The sequence below is a fragment of the Oryzias latipes genome, chromosome 6, assembly GCF_002234675.1.
Source record: "Oryzias latipes chromosome 6, ASM223467v1".
Classification (NCBI taxonomy): domain Eukaryota; kingdom Metazoa; phylum Chordata; class Actinopteri; order Beloniformes; family Adrianichthyidae; genus Oryzias; species Oryzias latipes.
Genome location: NC_019864.2, coordinates 30,902,105 through 30,925,356, shown reverse-complemented (window position 1 = coordinate 30,925,356; position 23,252 = coordinate 30,902,105). Strand labels below are relative to the sequence as shown.

Genomic DNA, 23,252 nt, shown 5'->3' with positions numbered 1-23,252 from the left:
AGTGTTTCATGTCACTCCCTCGTTTAATGCTTAATCTATAAATGCTGCGTGTCTGAGGAGGGAAACAACGCAAAGTTGTAAAAGTCTCTGTCCTTGAACTGATTGTTCCTTCCTGTGGTAACCTCCTGGAAATCCCCGCACCTGTGCCGGTGAAAAGTTAGGTGCTTGTCTCACTTTAGGACATTTAGTCTATGGGGACATAAAAATGTCTGGCCTGAGTGGATAAAGAGCAGTGAAACATACTGTGGGAAAGCCTCTATAGTTCCTGTGAGGATATGGAGGAGGCTGCGTGCGAAATGGGCTGGCAGGGGGGAGAACTTTGTTGTCGGTGCTGTAACCTGGTTACTGCCATGCCTTTCACCTTTATGCACCATTTCCAGCTTTCAGAGAGTGAGGCAACCAAACACTTTGGTTTGTAGACGTGTTTTATGTTTTATTCAGGGAAACTCATCAGAAACTGGATGTTTGCCAAGTTTGGTTGTTGTTTTTGTGTCTCTGCTCATTTTGGCCTTGTTCAAACTCATCATAAAAACAGTTCAGAGGTTGACTGAGAATCAAAGAATGATGAATTGATTTTAACGTAGCTAGAACTTTGTCTTTTTTGTAAAGAAAGAATGAAAAGAAATAACAATTATCTTTCCCATGAATCTAATGCCACACACCAACAATTTCAATGATCATGTCAAGCTGCATTTGATGGTGCAGTGGTAAGCACATTCTCCTCATGGCTTTGTCCTGGTTCAAATCCCAGCTGTGTTGAGTCCACATGGTCTCCCTCTGAGCACTCCGGCTTCCTCCTGCAGTCCAAGAACAGAGCAGAGAGCTCCTCTGCTCTTCATGAGGGCTTAAGGTATCTTTAAGAAAAAAAATCGCCCCTAATAATATATTATATTGCTAAAAATAAACATTTAACTCCACCCTTCAAGGGAGATGGTGTGTTTAGTTGTGTGTAATCTAAAGTGAACCCTGAAAATGCCTCAGTGGCAGCAGCTCCTGCGCTGAGGAAACAGCTTGCAGAGTTGGTGATCAACCATCATGATTAAGCACCAACTGCGAGCCACTCTCAGCATGTTCAGCTCTATTGGCCCTGGTGCTGATTACACTCATCGGGGCTTTGTATGCTTTAGGGTTTAGAGGCAGACCGACTGCTGTTAGAGATGGAGGGGTTTTCTAAACTATTTGGTTTCCGGACATTTGGGGATAAAGAAAAGATGAGCTTTAAAAATCAGGTAAATATAACAAAAACACAAATCAATTTGTCTACAATATTTTTTTTAATATTCTTTGAAGAACCTGAGAATCGGATGTTTGTGTTTAATTTTTGTTGCAGTATCGCAAACTGCCACTGGGTGTCACTGTGGTAAATTTCACAACACGGCATGACGGTAGAAGAAGACAGTTTCATAACAAAACGTCACATCCTGTAACCGCTGCTAAAGGTAATTCATTTTTTTTCCTGAAAATATTTTGATCTTATTGAACCTTAAAATATATCAATTTTATGAATATGGAAAAAACATATTTTTTCTTAATACCTCTGTGGATTTACCATAAATCTCTCCTCCTGCAGTTTATTGACAGTCCCGTCTTTTCTCCAAGTGTTAGCTGGCTAGCTAACAATTAGCCTAAATAAAAAATAAAATACTGTATATTATAAAATTAAAAATTTATAAAATTCCTTAAATGTAAACTACCCATATAATATATTAATACAGAAATTTCCCGACATTCTATGTGAATTTATTTGACTTCTTGTTCTTGTGCAACAGCAGATTTTAAAATTTAATTAAACTGCAACAGCCTGGAGGTCCCCCCCCCCGTTCTGTGTCTGAGATCTTAACTTATCTTTTCTGATTATCTTGTCTGAATATAGTTATTGTACTTAAAATACAAAAAGGCCTTCCGAAAAAGGCACATAAACTACTGTAAATCGTTGACTATTTTGTAAAACCTGTAAAGCTTCTGCAGAAACAACAGCAACAAGTCAGTCTCAGTTCACGCTGCTATCTAACTAAATGTGTTTTTATACGAGTGTCACTGAACACATCACTAAATGAGTGCTTGAGAAACCTGTCAATCAAATCAGTTCCCATGACAACAACTTTTTTTTTTTTATCGCTGGGATGTGATGGAGGCTTCAAGACTCTTCTGTGTGATAGTTTTCAAGTCTGCCGTTCGTCTGTGGATGAAAGGCGTCTCTCTGTCTGACTCCTTTGTGTTTTTCCATAACAAACTATGAAGTTCATGCACATGTGGCAGAGGTTCTGACATCCATGCACGTGCACACGGATCAGTGCTATTTACGCCCAGATGGATTCAATTTCATCTTCCTGTACTGGCGTAGCGAACATGCAGCTGCAGGAGGCCAGGATGATCCCATTAGACTCAATCAAGTCAGAATCTGTAGCTTTTCCTGAGGTTTCTCTATTGAGGCATAGGCTATTGTGAGGCCTTTTACTCAATATTATCACTGAATGTGATAATCAATCAATTGGATTTACGCGTCTCCCTTTTTGTGCAGCTGGCACGCCCTACTAAAAAATAACCACTTAGAGATTTTAAAGATTTCATTTGACAGCGAGATTGATGATGTTTAACCGAGCAGAGAGCAGCGGAGTCAAATCTCCACGTTTATTATCCGGGAAGCATCTCAGGAGATGCAGGACCAGACAGCGGAAAGTCATGACCCATGCAGGTTGATGTCTCAACACCAGTTTAAAGTTGAAATCAATCAGAGCGCACAACCTTAATGCGGGTGTTTGTTTCTGTATTGTGAAACAGCAAAATACGGGTTGATGTTTAAACACGGGTCAGCTGCTGTGAGAAGGAAACAATGCAAAAAACCATTATCTGTGTTTTTGTTGGCGGAAAGTTGTGCAACAAGCAGTGAGGTGTTACAATGCAAAAGTCAGCAATCCATCAACAATTCATTTTCCTAACACTAACATCATTCATCACGTAAAATATAAAATCTTTTTTTTTGACTGAACTAAAATATTCGTGGTTAAGTTGACTTTTACTCCAATAAACACACAAGAAAAGTCTGATTTGAAACCTTTTAGTATAGTATATAGTAGTACAGTGTGGCCACAATAATTCTCTGTTTATAGTAGCTTTTGATTATTTTACCCCAAAAAGAAAATTTTAACAAAAAAAAACAAATCTTTAAAAACAAACTTTTAGCATTAGTGGAATCATATGGTTGCTTTTTAAAACAACGTTGTTTAAATTATGCTTTCCATTAGAAATGATAAACTTTTTTTTAAATTTTAGTTTTCCACATATTAAGGTTACACAACATCAAAGAATGTTAAAGTGTCTTCAGCCTTTACTTAAGCGGACGTCCTCTGTCATTTTCTTCTGTTGAACTTTTTAATTTATATTTTGTTCATTTCTAGATTGCCTTTCTCTTTCCTAAAGGATCAGTCTTTAGTTTTTCCTCCTCTTCACGTCCTCTGCTTCTCTTTAGGGAATCCTCCGCTGGACGTTGCAGAAATGTTGCGATTAGCTGCGACATCTCTGTGTCTGCGGTGTCAGCGCAGCCCGTCTTTACGCCTCAGGGTCCGCCCATGTGCCACGCTCAACCAATCAGAGAACCAGGAGACCGTAGACGCTCTCTATGACCTTTCTGTGGACATCCAGAAGGTCCGGAAACTGAAGGGATGGGTGCTTCATCGGAGCCCAGCTTACGCTAAGGAGGTGGCCGGGCTGCTGAAGGACATGGGGGCTTCAGGAGCTGTTGTTGCCAGAATCTTGGCAGTTCACCCTGAGGCTGTGCTTCACACTCCGGAGCAAGTGAGGAGTCAGAAGGAGCTGTGGATGTCTGTGTGTCCCAGTCAGAGGGACCTGGTTGGGATCATTGAGAAGTTCCCCGCCTCCTTCTTCACCTCTGCGTCCCACCGGGACAACCAGCGGAGTAACATCGCCTTCTTCCTGGGTCTCAGCCTCAACAAGCGAGTCGTCACCAAGCTCATGGCCGGCGCGCCGCAGAGCTTCAGCCGACCGGTGCAGCAGAACCAGGAGGTGGTCTGCACCCTCCAGCAGACCTACCTGGAGCTCGGCGGAGAGGAGGCCAACATGAAAGTCTGGCTTCAGAAGCTGCTGAGTCAGAACCCATTTGTTCTCCTCAAGCCACCAGAGGTGCTGAGGCAGAACCTGATGTTCCTGAGGGGGCGGGGCTTCAGCACAGCAGAGCTCCTGCGCCTCTTGTCCAAACTGAGAGGCTTCGTCATCGAGCTGAACCCCGACAGCATGCGCCGCAGCCTGACCTTCGCGCAGGACGCCATCGGCTGCACCGAGGCAGAGCTGCGGGACCTTGTCCTCAAGTGTCCGGCGCTGCTCTACTACCCAGAATCCACTCTGGCTGAGCGTTTCGGAGGCCTCCTCGGCGCTGGGATCAGCATGTCTCAAATCACAGAGACCCCGACCATTCTGGAGCTGACGCCGCAGATCGTCAGCTGTCGCATCCGTCAGCTGGAGGCGCGTGGTTATGACGTAAAGAGCGGCGGTCTGGATGCGCTCAACGGCACCAAGAAGGACTTTGAACGGAGCTTTGGAAAACTGCAGCTGCGTGGAGAAAGGCCGCTCTTTAACCCGGTTGCTCCTCTGAGAGGAGACGACTGAGGCGAAGTGCTGAAGGCCGGCTGTGTTCAGCAGTGACTGTATGATCATAAATGATGTGTTATTGTCTGTTATGATGCCTCAACGTCTGAAACATCTGAGAATGACGTAAAGACTGGAAGCCTCAGAATCTCCTCTCAGATGAAAGTTCTGGTTTTTCTGCTGCTGCCATTTTTAAAACCAACCAGTGAAAAAGCTGTTTGCTTTTGCAATGACCTTTTTTTTAAAAATTGTTTTTTGTTTACATGGTGTGAAATTATTTTGTATTTACGTGAAAAAGTATTTTATCTTGCGATTCTTTTGTCTTTGCCAAACTTTGAGGGAAAAAAAGCTCAGAAATCAAAAGAGCAACAATAAAAGATTCAAATCAAAAACGGTTACGAGAGATTTTTAGAGTTAGAACGTAAAAGGAAGTAAGCTCTGATCTGATTCTATCTTATGGCCTGGTTTTACTTTTCTACTTTAGTCTGTTTGCTAACAAAAACAGATTAAAATAAAGAATTTAGGGAGAAGACGTAAATGCTGATAAAGATCATTTCCTATAAATCGAGACCATGAAGACTGTGGAAAACATACACATAGTTACTGAACTCTAAATATAATTTCTTGAACTTATTGTAGAATAATTTGTGGAAACTACACATAAGAGCGTTATACTTTCTGAAATGTTTTAAACCAGAAGTAACCATCATAAAGTGCTATCAAGTTCTTCTTGTTTCTTTGAAACATTAAGTTTTCTGAACTGACGTTCTGTTTTTCTGCTTTTTTCCTCAGTCTGCTCCGTGTACCTGGGTTAAAATGACTTCTTAAAATTCCTCCTTTTCTTTTGGCACACCTGGTTCCTCCTGTGAGTCAGCGACAGGTAAACTGTTTGTGGCTAAAAGACTGTTGCTTATGACCGAGTCCGTTAAAAGGGGAAAATAAGAACGAATTAAAGGAGAATCTATTAGAAAGTCTGAGTAGATGTTTTGCTTTGGACCACCTTAAAAGATCACCGCCCTAAGTGATCATTTCTTTAAGATTTAGGTCAAAAGGTCATCTGAGTACTGTAGTATCAGATTAGTACATCTAAAGAAAGCAGTTTTTTTTTTGTTTTTTTTTTACTGTGCACGGTGCTGAAGCCCAGTGGCGGTTCTACACCAACTTACTCCCTGGGCGAGTAACCCCACAGGCGCGCCCCCCCCTGCACATATACAAAATTTGACAACATCCTGTTGTTTTCCCTATCAATTTTCTATATTCGTATTACAGGGGGGTCATACTCAGTCACACAGGGGGCCTAAATTAAAAACACGCTTAAGGTTTTGGGCCGAAGAAGATAAACATTAACTGAACTACACACTAAAGCTAAACTTTTAAAACTTTTAAACTGAACTTTTTAACATAAATATGAATAAAAACAGGAACACAAGTTAACTTAAACCCTAAATAATTTTTAATATTTTGCTCTCCATAGAAGTATATACTGTCAAAATTATACAAATATGAACATGCTGCAGAACAAAACAAAGAAAGCCTGGAAATATTAATAAATTACAATTCAAATATTTCCGTTTTTTTTTGCTCTTTTATCATTTTTTAGAGCATTTCTTTTAGAGATGGACTCCTGCTTCATTTTTAGCAATACTTTCTTAATGTGTGACGTCCTGTGTGTGTCTTTGTGAAACATATCAGAGGGATTAGATCTAAAAAAAAAACTTATTGTGATTAATATGTTTAGGTCTTATAAAACATTAAAGACTAAATCATAGAATTCATCAGTAGGATTACTCCAAAAATATTTGGCATTTCCCTAAATTTGTGCAACACCAACAGCAGAAATCCTCCAAAAAAACTCAATCCATAAAAAATGGTCTGCGCCCACCACCCCTGTTACGGTTTCTGTTTCTTTGCCCTTGTAGTTTGTTTCCTTTTTGTTCTGGCATGTTTTGAGTTTAACTTCCTGTTTTATTTTGTAGGGTTTCCTGTTTTGTTTATGTTGTGAGTTTTACTTTGGTTCCCCATCCTTCCTGATTGTGTTCACCTGTGTCTCGGTTGTCTGTATGTATTTAAGTCTTGTCATTCCCTTCTAGTCCCTTGTTAGTCTGCTCTCCCCGTTTCGAGTGTTTCGAGTTTCTAGCCTGCCGTCTGCAGTGGTTTAGGTTTTGTGTCCTTAGTTTTGTTTATTAAAGCCCCCGTTCCCCTGCAACCTCCTGCCTCCTCTCGCTCTCTGCGCCTGGGTGCTTCCTCCCTTCTCCCCCCGTAACAACCCCTCCCCCTCCCTTCCCTCTGACACACGCGGCTCCGTCTCTATGAGGCGCAGCTGCGGCTCAGAGTTGATTGTCAGATAGAAAAAGACTCCCAATCACCTGTTAGTGTGATTCAGCCACCGGCGAGTTGCGCTCCCCTCTCGAGTTTTTTGACTTATGTTCCAAAGACTACCGCAAAGAGGTGTGGCCGCAAGCGTCTTGCAGCAGAGGGCGGTGCTCACGTGCGCGTTGGGTCTGCTGTGTCGGAGCAAGTAATTGTGGGAAATAATCCCCATTGCCTGCTTTTGTCAAAATTGGGTTGAGCACGGGTGTTTGTTCTGCCTAATTCCTTTTCATGTGCCTGTTTTACGTTGTTTCACTCTGAGTTATTTCATCTTTTTTTCTTTTTTTTTTTTTGGACCATAAGTGTGAAGAGGAAACAGGATGAAGACATTCTTAAGAGTCTGATGTGTCAATCTAAAAGTGTTAAGTGTCGGCAGCTGAAGCAATTTCAAACTAAAAGCGCAAAGCGTCCTCCTTGAATAAGGTAGCACATTATATGTAACGGCCTCCTACGAAGTGCCGCCCTGGGCGACCGCCCACATCGCCCATATCAAAAACCGCCACTGCTGAAGCCTATGGGTCAGATCAGACGGAGAGCCTTTCAGATCAAATGATGGGATGTACTGCAGTCACAGCATCCTCCTATCATATGAGGGTCTGAACCAAACAAACCAGAATGGCGGGAACGTCACCAGACCGACAACCAGGAACTCAGTGACTGGTGGATGTAGTACTGCTGGTAACCACTAGGGGGTTTGCTGCACAAGGACTTCCCAACCAGCAAGGCCATCACCCATCTCTCATGTGTAACCCCCCCATCATGTAAAGGACATGGGGGGGTCCGTCCCCAGAACAGAACCGGTATAGCCCGTTATGCTCATCTTTTGTTTTGCTCCGCCTCTGTCAGGTAAATCTACAGGTGTTCTCATGCTGGATCAGATCCAGGATCCGCCTCCGATCCAGGTCTCCGTTCTCCGGGCCCTGCTGAGCTGGTCTTCATTCTCTGCAGCGGGATGGGGTTGCACTCAGGCCGGTCTCCTCCTGGACGCGTCATCGTGTGTCAAAGCCCCTGAAAATGGCAGCGAGCATCACAGCTAATGACGCCGCCGCTTCATGCCTCAAGGTTTCCTCGCTCTCACAGCGGGGGTCACGGCGAAGATGGAGGACGTGGTCGGGCAGTTGCACGCTAACAACCCCTCCGTCTGCTGCATCTCCCCATGCTCCTGTAGTCATGGTGATGGCCGACGGGCAGAGGATTCAGCAGTGACTTCGTGTGGCGATGAGCTCAGCAGATGGATGCGCGGCGAGGGTCCATTTGTCTGGGCGGTGGGAAGCCCTGAGGGGCCGCACCATCGCGGTTTCTCCTTCCCTTCGCTACTCACTGAAGTCAGTCTGGCTCTTATCTCAGCAGTAAAACCACGAGGCCTGCAGTCAGGACTGGGCTTCCCAAAGAGGACATTCCAAAAGTCATCCAAAAATCAAAGTTTAGGTTTCTCAACAAAGAGGAAATGTACACACTGGACCCTAAAAAGAGGAAAACTCACCTGAACTTTAACCTCCACAAGCAGAATAAACTGACCAAACCAGAAAACACAGCAGGGAACATGTATGTTCTAAACGTATGGAGGGGGGAGGGGGGGGACGAACAACAGTCAGCAAAGACCACAGACAAAACTAAACACAACACTTGATCTCTGAGTGGAAAAATTAAAGTGAACAAATAAGATCAACCAAATGATTAACAGCAACAGAGGCGAAGCAATCCAACGTGAAATTAGTCCATCTGTTCTCCCCTGGGAGACTTCTGGAGATGGCGCCATCTCAATCACCTGCCTGCTGTGTCTAAAGGCTGTGCTGGCTGTTTTACCGCACAACCCGGCTCCAGGCGCAGGACCTCCAGGCGCAGGACCTCCAGGAGCAGGACCTCCAGGAGCAGGACCTCCAGGCGCAGGACCTCCAGGAGCAGGACCTCCAGGAGCAGGACCTCCAGGAGCAGGACCTCCAGGAGCAGGATCTCCAGGAGCAGGACCTCCAGGAGCAGGACCTCCAGGCGCAGGACCTCCAGGAGCAGGACCTCCAGGAGCAGGACCTCCAGGAGCAGGACCTCCAGGAGCAGGATCTCCAGGAGCAGGACCTCCAGGAGCAGGACCTCCAGGAGCAGGACCTCCAGGAGCAGGACCTCCAGGCGCAGGACCTCCAGGAGCAGGACCTCCAGGAGCAGGACCTCCAGGCGCAGGACCTCTGCCACACCTGTAGCGACCGGCATCTTCCTCAGAACTGGCAACAACAGGTGATAATATTTAAACAAATGAGTATATAAAAATATTAAAATATAGTTGCTTTTATTTTGTCTTTATTTTCAAAGGAAAAACAGTCTTTTGAATTTTTAGTGTACGTTTTTATTCTTCTGAAAATAAAAAGTTCTCCTTGTAGTGTCAGTTTTTCTGTGAAAACATATTTTATCATCATTAGCCTGCAAAAGGATGTGATGCTTCATCGGCTGTTGCTCTGAACTGAATCCGATTGTCAGAAGTTTTGGCTCCAAACCGGCTTCAATCCTGTTTGACCTGTTGTGACGAGTCATTCCAGGTCCTTCCTGTAGGTTGACTGAACTCAACCCGTCCTCCTGGAATGTCGTTGCTGAGGTGAAGCGGTCCACCTCTGACCAGAAGGTTGCATGTCCTCCTCCTCTGAGCCCAGCATCACATTCAGCTGAACTGATTTCTTTAAACACCAGCTGGTGGATTTGAAGTTAGATCCACAAATCATTGAAGTCATTTCTTCGTGTTCTTTGCGTAGCTTATTTGTACTTTTTAACACGGTTCATTCATGATGTGTATTTCTTTCCCCACAGGTTTGCTTCACATTCTGACATTTTGAGGTTTCAGATAAAAACTTCAGCGACCCGAGAACATCTGGACCTCAGTGACCCGACAACAACTGGACCTCAGAGACCCGAGGAGAACATCTAAACCTCAGTGACCCGAGGGGAACATCTGGACTTCAGTGACCCGAGGAGAACATCTGGACCTCAGTGACCCGAGGAGAACATCTGGACCTCAGTGACCCGAGAACAACTGGACCTCAGAGACCCGAGGAGAACATCTGGACCTCAGTGACCCGAGGAGAACATCTGGACCCGGTGAGCCTGGAATGAAGTCCACACTTGATGGAGCTCTCAGCCCCGTTGGGTGAGAACCGTTGCGTCGTCTGGGTGGGCGGAGCCAGAGGCTTCCATGTTTTGCTGCATTACTGTCTGAAACGGTTTGATTTTTGACCGACATGCAGCCTGACGGACTGAAGACCGCCGTATCTACTATAACAGAATTCACTTCCTAAAGCCCTCAGATCCATAACAGCACCTTTATTCTAACAGTAAAACTAATCAATATTAAAATGATTATTTCCAGTATTGAAGATGGCGGGTCTGTCCACGTAAAATGTCTTCAACTTAATGACATTTCTGGGATTGAAACAGATCAGTTTCCACTCTTCTCTGAAAGACGGCGCCACTTACTGGCTAATATTTACAATTACAACAAACACTCAACTGTTAGAATATTTCCCCCAAATACCTTTTTTGTTCTTCTACAGACTAAAATAATTTAAATTTAAAAAAAAAAAAAAAAATCGGTACATAAAGTTTTAGTATTTTTTGCTAAAAATTAAAGGCTTGAAGATTTTATTTTAGACATTTAAAATCCTTTTACTGAGACAGTTATGATATAAATCAAACAGGAAATGATTTTTGTTTAAGTACCAGGATTCACAACAATACTTCAGACATAAACATCATTTAAAGTCTTAATAACTTAAGGACTTAAATCATTTTAATGAAGCAAAGATGCAGTAACAGAAAAATCAGCTGTGAAAATAAACAGACAACTTATTTTCCAAATATGATGTACTTTGATAAAAAGAGAAAAAAAACACAACAAAGCAATTAAACCTCATGATTGTACGAAGAAACACCAGATCATGTAACCAAAGATCAAATCTAATAAGAAAAATACTTTTGTAATTATGTCAGGCTGTGCTGTGGTGTAGTGGTTAGCACTCTCGTCTAACTGGGAGAGGGTTCAAATCCTGGCTGGGTCCTTCCAGTGTGGAGTTTACTTGTTCTCATTTTCTCAGGTGATCAGATGTGTGCGAGTGTGTGTGGTTGTATGTCCCTGGGGGGGGGCACTGCACCTGAGTGAACCCCACCTTCACCTATAGTGGGGATAGGCTCCAGCATCCCCGTGACCCCAAAGCGCAATAGCAAATGTCACCATAGCAACCAAACTGGAGTAAATTCTGGCTACATAATTCTCACCTCTTCTTCAAATCAAACATGCTGACTCCACCGTTTTCTAAAAACATTTCAGTTGATGCTGGAATCAGACATTCCTGGATTATCGTGTTCAGGAGCTGACTGAACAATCCGCCTCACTCCTCAGACCAAAATATTACAGGCTGAAGAAACTGGAGCTTGGTGGAAAAAGGGCTGGACCTCCGGTCAGAGCCGCCAAGTGGAACGCAGATTTGAGGCTTTTAGGAAATCCAGATTAGTGTGATTATATGAACAGAGGAGATGATTTTTAGATGTTTGTCCTTCCTTTAGTCGACCAAAACCATCTTTAAAAACTATTTGAAACATTTTTTCCTGATTCCTTAAGGTTGGATAAAGACTGCAGGTAGATTTAAAGGATTCATTAAAAATAAAGTTGTGGTCCTGTAACCCTTGTTCTATCTTAGGTACGTTAACATTGGGAGGTGGGTCATCTAGACCCACTAGACAGTGCTCTGAACCTTTTTTCTTCAATGATTTGTGATCTTCACTGGTGTCCATGGATTACATGAAATCTTTCCACCTTTATCCACCTTTGTCAAGGTAGGGAGAACACGTCAAAGTAAGGGTGGGGTCATCTAAGATAGCACAAGGGTTAATGCGCCCCCCCTCCTCGTCCGTTTTACTGATCCTCCATAGTCACTCTCTTAAAAACTTGGCACTTGAACTTGATCCCGTTCTCCTCCTGAACTTCACTCGGAACGTCTGGAAACCTGATGTGGAAAATGAATCTGTGAGTTTAGTGAGATGGAAACATCCAATAATAATGATAATGATATTACAGAGCTGTGTAAACATGTCATATAGCGGCAGTCACTCATTGACGGTCGGTGAAGCTCCACAAAGCTTCAGTGAGGTCAGCAAATGCCTCTGAGCGGAGCGGCTGCGCTCCAAAGCCACGAGGATGAAACTTACTCTTCCTGCACTCGGAATAACTCTCTGTCAAAGTCGGGGAAGAAGACGTCGCAGTCGAAGTCGGCCATGACATCTGTGAAGTACAGAAGGTCGCAGCACGGGTGCTTCAGCGCCTCCTGCCAACAACCAAGAGGAGAAAACACCGTCAGGACGGACGGAGTCCGTTTCCACCTGATGCTTCTGTTCGCTGCTGTGGGCCATTTTCAACAAAGAGGCTGAAGCTCATTATGAGAACATCGACCAACTGGAGGACGGATCCGGCTCTCCTCTGAGCTGCAGTAATCTGGATTTTGATGTAAACCACATGAAGCTCACAAAAAGGTGAAAGTTTGGTAAGGAGATTCCTCTAAGCAATCCGGCTGAGAGGGGATTTGGATCAGTAAACAGGAGTCTGTGCAGATTCAACGGTTCTTTAATTTCTATCCAAGCTGTTGTTTTTTCTCTAAAAGTGCTTTAAAACCAGCTGAGGAGAACGGCTGATGGGGGCCGACTTCTAGCAGCTGGTTCTGGTTCCTGATGCTCGGCCCTCGCCTGCTTTCCTCAGACACGAGGGTCCGTCACTCATCAGGTGACATAAACTCGCCGTCTGCCACAAAAACGAGCTTTTCTTCTGTCCGAATGAGTCCGACGTCAGTCTGTCTCCTCCAACACAAAGCAGATTTTTCAGCTTTACCTCGTAAACCTTCGTCCCGCCAAGAACCCAGATGGTTTCGATGATGTCGGCCAGAGGGGGCAGCGCCGCCAGCCGCACGGCGCTCTCAAAGTCTCCACACAGGAACTGGGCGTGGTTTGGGACGGAGCTGGAAGACACGCCGGACAAAGGTGAGCCGAGGACGTCAGGTGCTCGTGGCCGCGGGCGCGCTTTGCTTGGCTCACGTCAGCGTCTTGCTCAGCACCACATGCAGGGAGTTTGGCAGAGGGAAGAGGTCGTCCGGATGGGAGAACCAGCACAGCCTCCCCCAGATCATCAGGTTCACGTTTCCTGAAGGAGGATCACGACATTTAGAGGCCAGTCGTAGCAGAACGGACAGGTGTCATGCAGGTACATACCTGGTCTGGACACTCTGGTGATGGTGTTCAGGAAATACTGGAATTCAGACCTGAGAGACAAAAAACCCCAAAAAACTTTAGGAGAGTCATTTTCTGATCCTTGAGTCTGTAGAGCTCATGATGATGAGGATGATGATGAGGATGAACTGCTGGACCACCTAACTGGAAGTACTCAGATAAAGGCTGTATAATCCTAATACTCACAATTAGATCCTGTTAAAACCATAAATGAAATAATTGATGTTTGTTCTTCATAATAAAGGTTCATTTAAACGTTTTACAGCGACGTGTCTCAATGTAAACCTTTTTTATGGGATTTATGGCTGATTAAAGGAAACTAGTGAATCATTTTTGCTCAAACATTAAGGAAAGTGAGAAAATTAAGAACAGAATTTTAAAAAATTCAGAATAAAACCACAAACTAAATCGACATCTTTGATTATTGCAATCATAATCATGTCCTCCTTTTCCCGCGTTTCTATCGCGTCATCGGGAGCAGGTAAAGGTGTGCAGGCAGCGCGCGCGCGCGCTCCGGTCTCACGGTAAGCTCCAGGGCAGCGTCCCGTCCTTCCCGATGCCGTTGTTCCTGCAGACCGCGGCGATGAGGCGGACGGGCTTCCTCCGCTCCTCCAGCCGGTTCTCCATCCCGAACAAGCGGACAACCAGGAAGCGGAGCTCGGCCTTTATCGGGCTCGGCTTTCCCCGCCCACACACCGAGCGGCAGCTGTGATTGGACCGCTGGGGGGCGGGGTCTCTGGTTTCTTTTGTTTGTTAAATAATTAACGGCCCTTTTTTTGTCCTAGAGAGCATCTTTACGCACGACACCCTCCTCATCCTCACAGGTATCCGATCAACTCGCCCAACGTGACGTCATGACAGGTGAGCGTGAGAAGTGGCCTGCTTGGACATGGGGAGGGGGGTCAAAATGTGTACTTGTAATGCAATAAGACAAAAAAAGTATTTTAAAGTTAATCTGCATTGAATAATATTAAACCAGTCTCAAACTGGTTTCAACCGATTCAAATGTTTACAGTCACTTTAGACTGAACTCACTGAAATCCAGATTCTGTTCAGAATCGTCGTTTTTTTATCCAGAAATGAAGGCAGTCGGGAACAAACTTCTGGGGTTTCCTGTATTTTTATTACACCTGGAAGACGGACTTTTGAAAAACAATCAGGACCAAACCAAAGAACCACACCTTTCAGTTCGTTTGGTACCAACGTTTTACAAAAGGAGCTTTTTTTTTTAAATCTCACAAGCAAATATACAAAAACCTTTACAAATGTACAGCAGCCTTTAATATTGCCTGAAATATTATTTTACATTTCTCCTACTGTACAAAAACACTATTCTATGTACATTCAAATAACGTATTACAGTGAAATATTTAGCAGCTGAACCATGGCGTGTAGCTGAGAATTTGTTTCCTTCTGTTTTTCTGCAGGTTATGTTGTGGCGTGTTCCGGTTGGAACCGCTGCTTCACACTTGACCCGCATCGGTCCAGCTCCTCAAACCCAGCGTCAGGACAGAGGAAGGGCTAAAAAACCCAAACCAGATGGTGTCCTGTGAATGTGAGGTCCCGTCTGGTTCATCGTCTGCAGAGCAGAGCGACTGACGTCCTTCATCTGCTGCAGCTTCCGCCCAGCTTGCTTTGCTTCAGGGACCTGGAGCTGCTGGCTGACGGAGCGTCTTCGTGTCGGCGCTTCTGCGTCGACGGTCCTCCTCCTGCGTTCAACACACAACAAGAGAGGCTGGCCGCTTTAGGAGGCCTGAGGCTGTTTGGGGATCAGACGCCCCCACGGCTGGTTTTGTTTTTAGCAGGAGTCTGCTGATCTCCACTCATAAAGCTCACTATTGAGGGTTTTTTATCCAGTCACGGCACAAAGTCCCGTGGGAAGAAGTAAATTTAGCTGCAGTTTAGACGGATCACATGGAGGCTTGGCGATGAACCTGCGTGGACGTACCTGAGCGCGAGGCTCCCTCTGGCACCTCGGATGACCCCCGTTGACCTTCGTCGGCGTCGCTGCTGGGATTGGTGGGGATCGATGCCAGCAGGCCTGCAAAGAAAGAGAAGGATGTCAAATCCCCAAAGACCCTGGTTATGTTCTGAATTTTCCTTTGACGCGTAAAACCAAATCTTCTTTAAGGCCGCGTCACACAGCTGCTACACGTTTTATGCAGTTTCCACGTAGGAAATGTCGGTCTTTGGTGATCCATGTGTGATACACGTCATTCACAAATGTTGCAGAGATGTCCGTCGAGGGTTTCTGACGGGTCTTAACGTGGATTTGGTTCAGAATTTTCGGTCAGTTGAGAATTACGGAGTCTATCCGCGATGATGACGTGAGTCTTACGTGACGTTTTTGTGAGATGCAGCCACAAATTTGTGGCTTTCCACGACCGTTCCACGCATGTCTGAAGGACTTTTTGCATCGTGTCACGCACGCTTCATGCACGATTGGCGTATTTGCGTGACGGGTCAATAAATCAGCTGACCCTTCACCCCTCCAGCGGTCGATCCAGCCTGGAGGTGTCCAGCCCCTCGCCTCAGAACCAGAACCAGCACGGATCAGGGAAATCTGACTGTTTAATGAAAACAAAGCGTCGCACGGAGCTGACCATGGAGCTGACCACGGAGCTGGTTTACTGGCACTGGTTTTAATGCGGTTCATTCTGGATACATCACATCTGTAAAAACTGTTCTGACTTTTTCCACACGTGACCAGTTTTCCTCCGTGCGTAGCAGCAGTGTGACACGGCCTTTAGAACATCCCAAATGTGTGACCAAAACGTTGGTCTTTCTAACCTCTGAAGGTTGCAGAAAAGGGAACAGAACAATTCCCATCAGTGTAAACTGACCAGAACGATAATTGTGCACAAACATGGCCGCGCTCGTGCTGCATCAAAGTGAAGCTTAGAGAAAATCTTGACTTTTGGGTGAAAACGTTTTGAGAAATGTTGAAAACTCCATTTTCTTTTCATCTTTAAATGTTGTGTAAATCTGCCCAAAGGACACGTCGACTATCAGTCCAGCAGATGAAAGGCTCTGCTGATGGAACGACAAACTACATTAAAAAACCCACAAATGTTGATTTAGGAAGCCGTTTCTGCCTGGAGCTGATGGAGGGGCTCAGCTGACTGACTCGAGCGCCCGTCCTTACCCAGCCCCCGGTAGCAGGACAGCTGCTGGTAGATCTGCTTCATCCTCTCTATGTTGATGCGGCTGGCCTCGGCGTGGTGCACCATGGGTTTGGGGTAGTGCACCCCGATGATGCACCTGGCTGCCTTCTGCACCTCCTCAGGAGCGTTCCAGGGGTCGTAGATGTATTTGGCCGGGAAACCCCTCAGCACCGGCAGATAGCGCCTGAGTGGAGAGAAGGACGGAGGTTTTTAACCAATCTCGATCGGTTCATGGAGGACTGTGGAGCCCCGGCGGTTGTGACTGACCGTATGTAGTCTCCGTTGGGGTCTGTTCGGCGTCCGAACCCGACCGGGCAGTAACAGTGGAAGAACTGCTGGAAGAAGGAGCTGCAGGAGAGCCACATCCAGCTGCCTGCATTGACACTCCAGTCTGCATCCAACAACAGCTCCTCAAAGACCTGTGGACACAAACGGGAGCTCAGACGCTGCAGGCGCTGCGGTGGGAGGACTATGATGAGGGAACAGAGCTCCTTCCATGAATCGGCTGAGCTGCGTTCCTGCTCACCTTCACGCCTTCTTCCCAGCTGATCCAGAGGTCGCCTCTGGTGAGGAAACACGCCACCGCGTGCCTCGCCAGATGGTGGATCCACCCCTCTTGTCTCAGCTGGGTCATGATGGCATCGATCCAGGCGAAACCCGTTCGGCCCTCCGCCCACTTGGCCAGCGCCTCCGGGTTGCGGTCCCAGGGGATCTGCACGCACACGGGGTTTCCCTCCATCTTGTCGAAGCAGGGGTTGTTGGTGGCAGTGGTGTAGAAGAACTCCCGCCACAGCAGCTGTCCGTACAGCGACAGAGGGGGGCTGCTGTTCTTCTTGACCTGCCGACGCAGCGGGTCACAGCCGGTTTGACTCAACGGTCAGCGAGCGGCTTAAATGAAATGACGCCAGAGCCGGTCCTACCTTTTTGTACAGATCAGTGAGTTTGAAGTAGAAGAGCCGACAGGACAGACACCCGAAGCGCAGGTACGGGCTGAGGCCGGTGGGAGTGGCCAGCAGGGAGTTGGCGTTCATTCGAGGACGCTCATAGTTTGCGACCCATGCCTGAAAGAAAAGGAGGCGGGGTTTACGATCACATAAACAGAAGCTGCTACTAAAAAAGGAAATGTTGTGATAAAACATTTGATAATAGAAATGATTTTTGTGGAGTCGTCTCATGTTTGTATGCGATGCGATGCACTTTAAAATGAGACCCTGACCGCAGCAGAGGAGTCACCACTGCCATTCACGCCCACATTTTGAACCGGCGTACCTTCCTCTCCAGGTGGCGCTCCAGCCTCAGGAGGGCTTCGGTTTCTCCTCCTGGCCACACCGCGGTGGGGAGGCCCTCCGTTTCAAAACCTGCCCGTCAAACAGCGGTTTTACGCAGACGTTCATCAGTCTGACATCCTCCAAACACAGGAAACGAGCTGCTCACCGAGCTCTTCCAGGGACAGAACCCCAAACTTATCGTCGTGGTTCTCGCTGACGGGGGTGACGCAGCTCTGCATGGTTTCCAGGGTGATCCGCTCCGCCGGCAGCTCCACGGCGTCCATCCGGTTGATCAGAGCCTGGAAGCGTTTGTAGGTGAGAGGAGGCGGTCCTCCGTTGAGTTCTATGATCCTTTGGAACAGAAGAGAACACCGAGCCTTCACAAACGGTTCACCTGAATCCCAGCATGTGGTGACCAAGTCTGCGGAGGGACTCACCTGTCCAGGTCATAGAGCGTGTGCGAGATCCGCACCACGACCTCCACCGCCGCCTCACTGGCGAGTTTCTGGATGGCAGCATCGCGCTCCTTCCCAAAGGGCTCGGAGTCGTATTCGTAGGACAAACGGGTGATCTGCCACTCCTGAGGACGCATCAAACACTCCTATAGTGAATTTGACCACATTATTGGATTTTCAAACGATGAAAAGGTTTACGAATGACTTACAAACGCCTCCAAAAGGAACCAAAAATCATTTTTTCAATGCGTTCTCTCCATATCTGCTGCTTCTGAGGAGAAGCACTGAGGTCTAGTACAGCAGAAGGTTCACTTTGAACTCGTCTGACCTTAAAGAGTCGCGGGAAGACGTCTGTCGGCTGACCTCGGATGACGAACAAGCGGGAGTTGAGTTTGCGCAGACTTGCATCCAAGTCCTCCAAACAATGCAGCAGAAACCTGAAGAGCCAGAAGGACGGATGACAGGAAGTGAAATGACAGGAAACGCCATCAGAAATATTTCTGCTCCCGAAACCAAAGCGGCACCCAGAAACAGGAGAGGAAGCGCGGGGAACCGACTGGAGGGTGTGCTGTTCTGAAACTCCCCAGACTCCACTTGGGCCCGCAGTAAAGCCCCAGTCACAGCACCCGGACGGGTTCTGAGGGTTTTTGGGTCGTCTGGGTCCGTGGAGGGTCATAGAGAAGAGTGGCTGCATCTAAAGGTGTGACTTGCAGTCCACTTGAGGCTCGTACGGCCACCGTCATGAAAATGGGACGACCCATGGTCGTGTGTGCAGCAAGGAGCGTGCACGTGTCACGTGAACAGCAATGACTCGCTTGCGTCTCACCTACTTCCCCCTTACATCCCTTTATGTGTTGCATAAGTGTTTTCTAAAAGTCTGCAGAAAAAAAGAACTTTTCTCAGTCATGCGGCCACAATGGTAATGGTAAATGGCGTTTACTTGTGTAGCGCTCTCTACCTTCATCGAAGGCCCAAAGCGCTTTACAGTCACACACACATTCACACACTCCGCTGACGAACGCCGGCACCAACCTTCCACCAGAGGCAAGGTGGGGTTCAGCGTCTTGCCCAAGGACACTTTGAAACATGGGCGTGCAAGGTGGGAATCGAACCTGCAATCTTACGATTAGGGGTGGACCGTCCTACCGCTGCTCCACAGCTGCCCAAGCGTGGGTATTTGCACGTTTCGGGTTTCCACCTTCAAAAATTTGGTGTTCATGCATCTCTACGCAATTTTTAAAATCTTTTTTCAGGCTCTACGTTCAAAACATGTGACCATTGGTCATGTGCTGTAAGGTGAAGCGGTTGACCAATCAGGGACTTGGATTTGGTTATGGCGTATGGATGGCGTCCCCTTTAAGTCACAGAGGTACCAACCGTTTGTAAATTGATCACAAAGAGGAACTTAATTCTACGGCACCAAGTGTTTGGTTTATTGAAATGGAGCTGGAAAATAAAACCCTGGAGGAAAACAGCGCTGCGACGTTTCACAGCAAACCTCCTGCAGCTGTAGGTAGATGCCTTCCTATTGGGCAGAAACAGTTCAGTGTGAACGCCGTTTCACGCTGAAGTGCGTTACAGAATGCCCGCGTTCTTGAACGTGGCATAAGGCTGTAGGAAGCGGCGCTGTGAGTGGTGACATCATCAGACCCGCCGGTCTTCAGAGGCTTCATCTACAAAACGTCCACTCTGGATAAGAGCCATTGGCCTTCATGGTAAACGTCAGAAAACCTTAAACCCGGAGGAAAAAAGCAGCGTGGAGATCCTCCACCGGAAGAGGGACCGTGGCTGCTCTGTAGGTCTTCAGCAGCAGCAGGGCTGCAGGATTCCTGTGGATTCATCAGAACCACGGCCGGTGCGAACACGGAACACGAGGGAATGCAGCCGACGAGGCGGACGGGGCCTCGTGAGAGGCTCAAAGCTCTGAGTGTTCATGAGGTGACGAGCCCAACGGCCACTTCTCCTGCAGCCGCAGAAAAGCCTTCAAAGAGCTCTTGTCCCGTCGGGACAGAACACCAACAGCCCGGAGAGCTAAAACACCAACGCTTGGAGCTCAACTTCAACCCAGAGCAACACTCGCCTGATTCAAAGCCACAGCTGTGCACGTGAAACGCACGTGAAACTATTCACATCTACCATGCAACCTCAAAAAGAGAGCCAGAGAACTCCAACAGAAGATGCCTTTATGGTCGTTCTCTGGATGTAAAGGAGGGGCGTGGTCATTCCGGTCACGGAAAAGCCCACATCCCATTTAAAGATGTTCAACTTAAACCTTTTTAATATCAAACTGAAGACCTTTTTGTGCATAAAACACACACATTGTGCCCAGTCAGTCACCAAAATCCTTTTCTTCAGGCGCAGAAAACGATGTCAATTCATTCATTTATTAACAAATGGATTCAACGTAAAGTCCGGGAATTAGATGGAGCTCCAGTAGTCAGTTTTTGGTTGTTCTGCAGCACATGGCGGCGCTCAGGAGCTCTGAGAGCGTGGAGTTTGTGAGCCACCCGGCGTCTTTTCTACGCCACAAAAAAGCTGCATTGTTCCTTCACGTCTGATTCAACACAATAGGAATGATGACACGCAGATTCTCAGATGAATGTTCTTTAAGACTGTTGTCCATCATGAGAAAAATGCCAGAAGAAAAACATCATCTTCATCAGAGCGGGTCTTTAAACCCAGAAAACAGCTCCTGGTGCAGAAACGCAGGTTAACATTGGCGGATTTGAACGAAGCCGATTGAATGACCACATTCTCTGCAGACGACTTTGCTTCACCTGTGATGCTGAGTAGATCCTGGATGGTTCCAGAAACGAGTAAAAAGCTCTTAAAGCTTTCTGAGCTTCAGTGTTACGGCTGTGGTCGTTCTTGGTTTTGTTTGTTTATTTCAATCAGAGTGGGACTCTGTTGTGTTTGTGGATCTTTGTGTGTTTGTCTGATTTCTTTCAGATTTTCTTTCTTTGCGCCCTCTCCAGCACCACGCCTTTAAAAAGCACCGTGTGGAGAAGTGAGCTTTGCTGCAACCCGTCTCCACTGCAGCTCGACGCTCTTCTCCACCTTTTCTGTAGTTTGTGTTGCACTTTGTAGTTTTGTGGTTTTTGTGTTCAGGTGTGTGGTCTTTTGTTTGGTGTAGGGGTGGGAGTAGAAGCCCCATGAAGCGTTCAAAGAGGTTCATGGAATTGTGCCAGAAAAATGAAACGACCATTTGGGGCTTTGAAACCACGCAGAACAGCGCCATCTGGTGGCGGACTGGACGTATATCCTCTGCTTCAACTCAGCTCCTTTGCAACACTTCAATGTGGGAATGATGACGAAAAAACGTAAAACGACACGTGTGACCATTTCTGTGAGAAGTGCTTCCCTGACGCTGCATAACACGCGTCACATGAAGAAACTAACGGGAGGCAAACTGTAAAATGCTGGTCTCGATTCATGACCTTTAGATGTAAACGCCACGAACTTTCTGTAATGTGACGACGTTCCCTCGCCATCGTTATAAAACGTTAATAGTGTTTTACCTCATTAGGAGAAACACAGTTGAAATGATCCCAGGCCACAGAACGTTTTTTACAGGGGAAACACTGGAACTGGTTGGGAAACATTGTTTAGGATTCATTTGTATCTATGGAGAAGCCCCCCCCCCCCCCCCCCCCCCCCCGAGCATTACTTCTATGTTATGCCCCCCCCCCGACACAAAAAGGGGCATAACAGGAGCTCAGATCATGCAACAAATGCGACCCCCGTGACAACACTGGTTTAGTCCATCCAGAAGATGCAGACTCTGCTGAACAGCATCTCCCCCCCCCCCCCCCGGATGTGGGGCGCGTGAGAAGAACTAACAGGAAGTTTGTAGAAGGCGGAAAACAACAGAAGATGCCCCGCCCTGTTTACCTCCACCTGTTGATGCCCACGTTGGAGGAGCCCGCGAACCAGGGGTCCAGGATGTAGATGCAGCGCAGGGTGTCCGAGCCCCGGATGGAGTCCCTCAGAGCCGGGTTGTCGTGCAGCCGCAGCCCCTTTCGGAACCAGTGGACGGTGTTGACCGTCATCGCTGAGCGTCTCCTCTGATTTTACTGACGGAGAACCGGAAATTAAAAATAAAAAAACAAATCAACCTTATGACGTTTTCCAGAAGGATCTTTTTGGTCCCCAAACAGAAATGTTCTCAGTCTCATCTGCTGCTCGGCCCCGGTTTTACCCACAGAGGCATCGATACAGCCTAAAATAACATTTATTTTAGATTAAATTTAATACTGAACACGAACCGGAAACGTCAAATAAACAACCCACCAGAACCGGAACCTGGATTAATTTAGTTTCGTAGTCCGACTCGATCTGCGTGTAAAAACGTCACGCGTAACAAAAAAAGGAAAAATAGTCACTAAACTTTCGATTCTGTCTCTAGAACTGCGGTTTATTTCTCCAGGTGAAGGTTTGACTTACCTGCACAGCAGAGAGGAACATTCGGCACTCAGAGGATGTCTCTACTGCGTGGATGTCTCCGCCCACAGGAACGGTGAGTCTGGAACGGGGAGCTCTGATTGGTCAGAATCTGTTTTTATGTAACGATCCTTCTGTCACGTTTCCGTAATGTGCTTTCTCGGCTCTGTTTTGGTGGCGTCAGCTGTTCTTTAACAGCCCCAAAAAATCGATTATAGGTCACAAAACACAACAGTCAATGATTTAACTCGATATGGAGGCGGAAAACACTAAAATAAAAAAATAAAAAGTAACTTTGGAGGGCAGCTGTTCGACCATTGGCTCAGATGGATGAGTCCGGAAGTACCCGGATGCTCACATGCATCGCGGCGAGGGTGAGCGGGTTTTGGTGCGTTGGATTTACCACACGGGACGCGCCGTTTCGCCCCTGCAGAGCGTTTGGTCGCTAAACATCTAACGTGATCCACGTTGAATTACATAAAACCGTTAGCCGTGACACCTGCAGCGGCCATGTAACAGAGTTTACGCATGCGTGGCACGTGACACCGCACACAGGGGCTCCTATTTGGTCATTTCATCTTAATTTAAAGCATAGACTTTCTCTTTTATGAATCTCTAGAATACTGCATCTGATTTCTGCTGTCATTTCAGCTTCAGACAATAACAGAGGACTTTAAAACATTAAAATACGATGTTTGCTG

At 46.7% G+C, this 23,252-nt stretch overlaps 3 protein-coding genes across 5 annotated transcripts; 1 reads left to right on the top strand and 2 right to left on the bottom strand.

Moving 5' to 3' along the window:
- Window positions 1-1,036: 1,036 nt before the first annotated feature.
- On the top strand, window positions 1,037-14,762 carry mterf2 (mitochondrial transcription termination factor 2). 2 transcript variants are annotated; one of them, XR_002290462.2, is made up of 5 exons: window positions 1,037-1,439; window positions 5,395-5,482; window positions 9,766-10,053; window positions 14,010-14,085; window positions 14,652-14,762. XR_002290462.2 is itself a non-coding variant. In XM_004069869.4 (3 exons), exon 2 carries the CDS (start codon window positions 3,496-3,498, stop codon window positions 4,621-4,623), a length of 1,128 nt encoding a protein of 375 aa, XP_004069917.1. In that variant the 5' UTR covers window positions 1,107-1,439; window positions 3,470-3,495; the 3' UTR covers window positions 4,624-5,482; window positions 9,766-10,841. The 2 variants fall into 2 exon arrangements, 1 of the variants encoding a protein (XP_004069917.1); XM_004069869.4 differs by lacking the exons at window positions 14,010-14,085; window positions 14,652-14,762 and having other exon boundaries at window positions 1,107-1,439; window positions 3,470-5,482; window positions 9,766-10,841.
- Window positions 10,724-13,917, bottom strand: LOC101161149 (dihydrofolate reductase). Its single transcript, XM_004069868.4, has 6 exons — window positions 13,748-13,917; window positions 13,207-13,256; window positions 13,033-13,138; window positions 12,830-12,956; window positions 12,157-12,272; window positions 10,724-11,954 (listed from the first exon to the last, which is right to left on the bottom strand). The coding sequence occupies exons 1-6, from the start codon at window positions 13,849-13,851 to the stop codon at window positions 11,864-11,866; spliced, it is 594 nt and encodes a 197-aa protein (XP_004069916.1). The 5' UTR covers window positions 13,852-13,917; the 3' UTR covers window positions 10,724-11,863.
- LOC101160902 (cryptochrome-1) lies at window positions 14,326-22,811 on the bottom strand. 2 transcript variants are annotated; one of them, XM_004069867.4, is made up of 12 exons: window positions 22,555-22,811; window positions 22,003-22,184; window positions 18,440-18,548; window positions 18,094-18,236; window positions 17,823-18,007; window positions 17,658-17,746; window positions 17,309-17,449; window positions 16,915-17,226; window positions 16,656-16,807; window positions 16,370-16,572; window positions 15,173-15,265; window positions 14,326-14,933 (listed from the first exon to the last, which is right to left on the bottom strand). In XM_004069867.4, the coding sequence occupies exons 2-12, from the start codon at window positions 22,158-22,160 to the stop codon at window positions 14,830-14,832; spliced, it is 1,689 nt and encodes a 562-aa protein (XP_004069915.1). In that variant the 5' UTR covers window positions 22,161-22,184; window positions 22,555-22,811; the 3' UTR covers window positions 14,326-14,829. The 2 variants fall into 2 exon arrangements, with proteins under 2 accessions (XP_004069915.1, XP_023811891.1); XM_023956123.1 differs by lacking the exon at window positions 22,555-22,811 and adding an exon at window positions 22,402-22,540.
- Between the last annotated feature and the right edge of the window lie 441 nt (window positions 22,812-23,252).

Excerpts from the sequence above, each read along its gene's own strand:
- LOC101161149 (XM_004069868.4), bottom strand. The coding sequence starts at position 13,851 with ATGGAGAACCGGCTGGAGGAGCGGAGGAAGCCCGTCCGCCTCATCGCC. Across the intron at positions 12,957-13,032 it reads GTGCTGAGCAAGACGCTGAC|CTCCGTCCCAAACCACGCCC; the intron begins GTGAGCCAAGCA and ends CGTGTCTTCCAG. Across the intron at positions 11,955-12,156 it reads TTATTCCGAGTGCAGGAAGA|GTTTCCAGACGTTCCGAGTG; the intron begins GTAAGTTTCATC and ends TTTCCACATCAG.
- LOC101160902 (XM_004069867.4), bottom strand. The coding sequence starts at position 22,160 with ATGACGGTCAACACCGTCCACTGGTTCCGAAAGGGGCTGCGGCTGCAC. Across the intron at positions 18,549-22,002 it reads GTGGGCATCAACAGGTGGAG|GTTTCTGCTGCATTGTTTGG; the intron begins GTAAACAGGGCG and ends CTGGCTCTTCAG. Across the intron at positions 18,237-18,439 it reads TCTTCCCGCGACTCTTTAAG|GAGTGGCAGATCACCCGTTT; the intron begins GTCAGACGAGTT and ends ATGCGTCCTCAG.
- mterf2 (XM_004069869.4), top strand. The coding sequence starts at position 3,496 with ATGTTGCGATTAGCTGCGACATCTCTGTGTCTGCGGTGTCAGCGCAGC.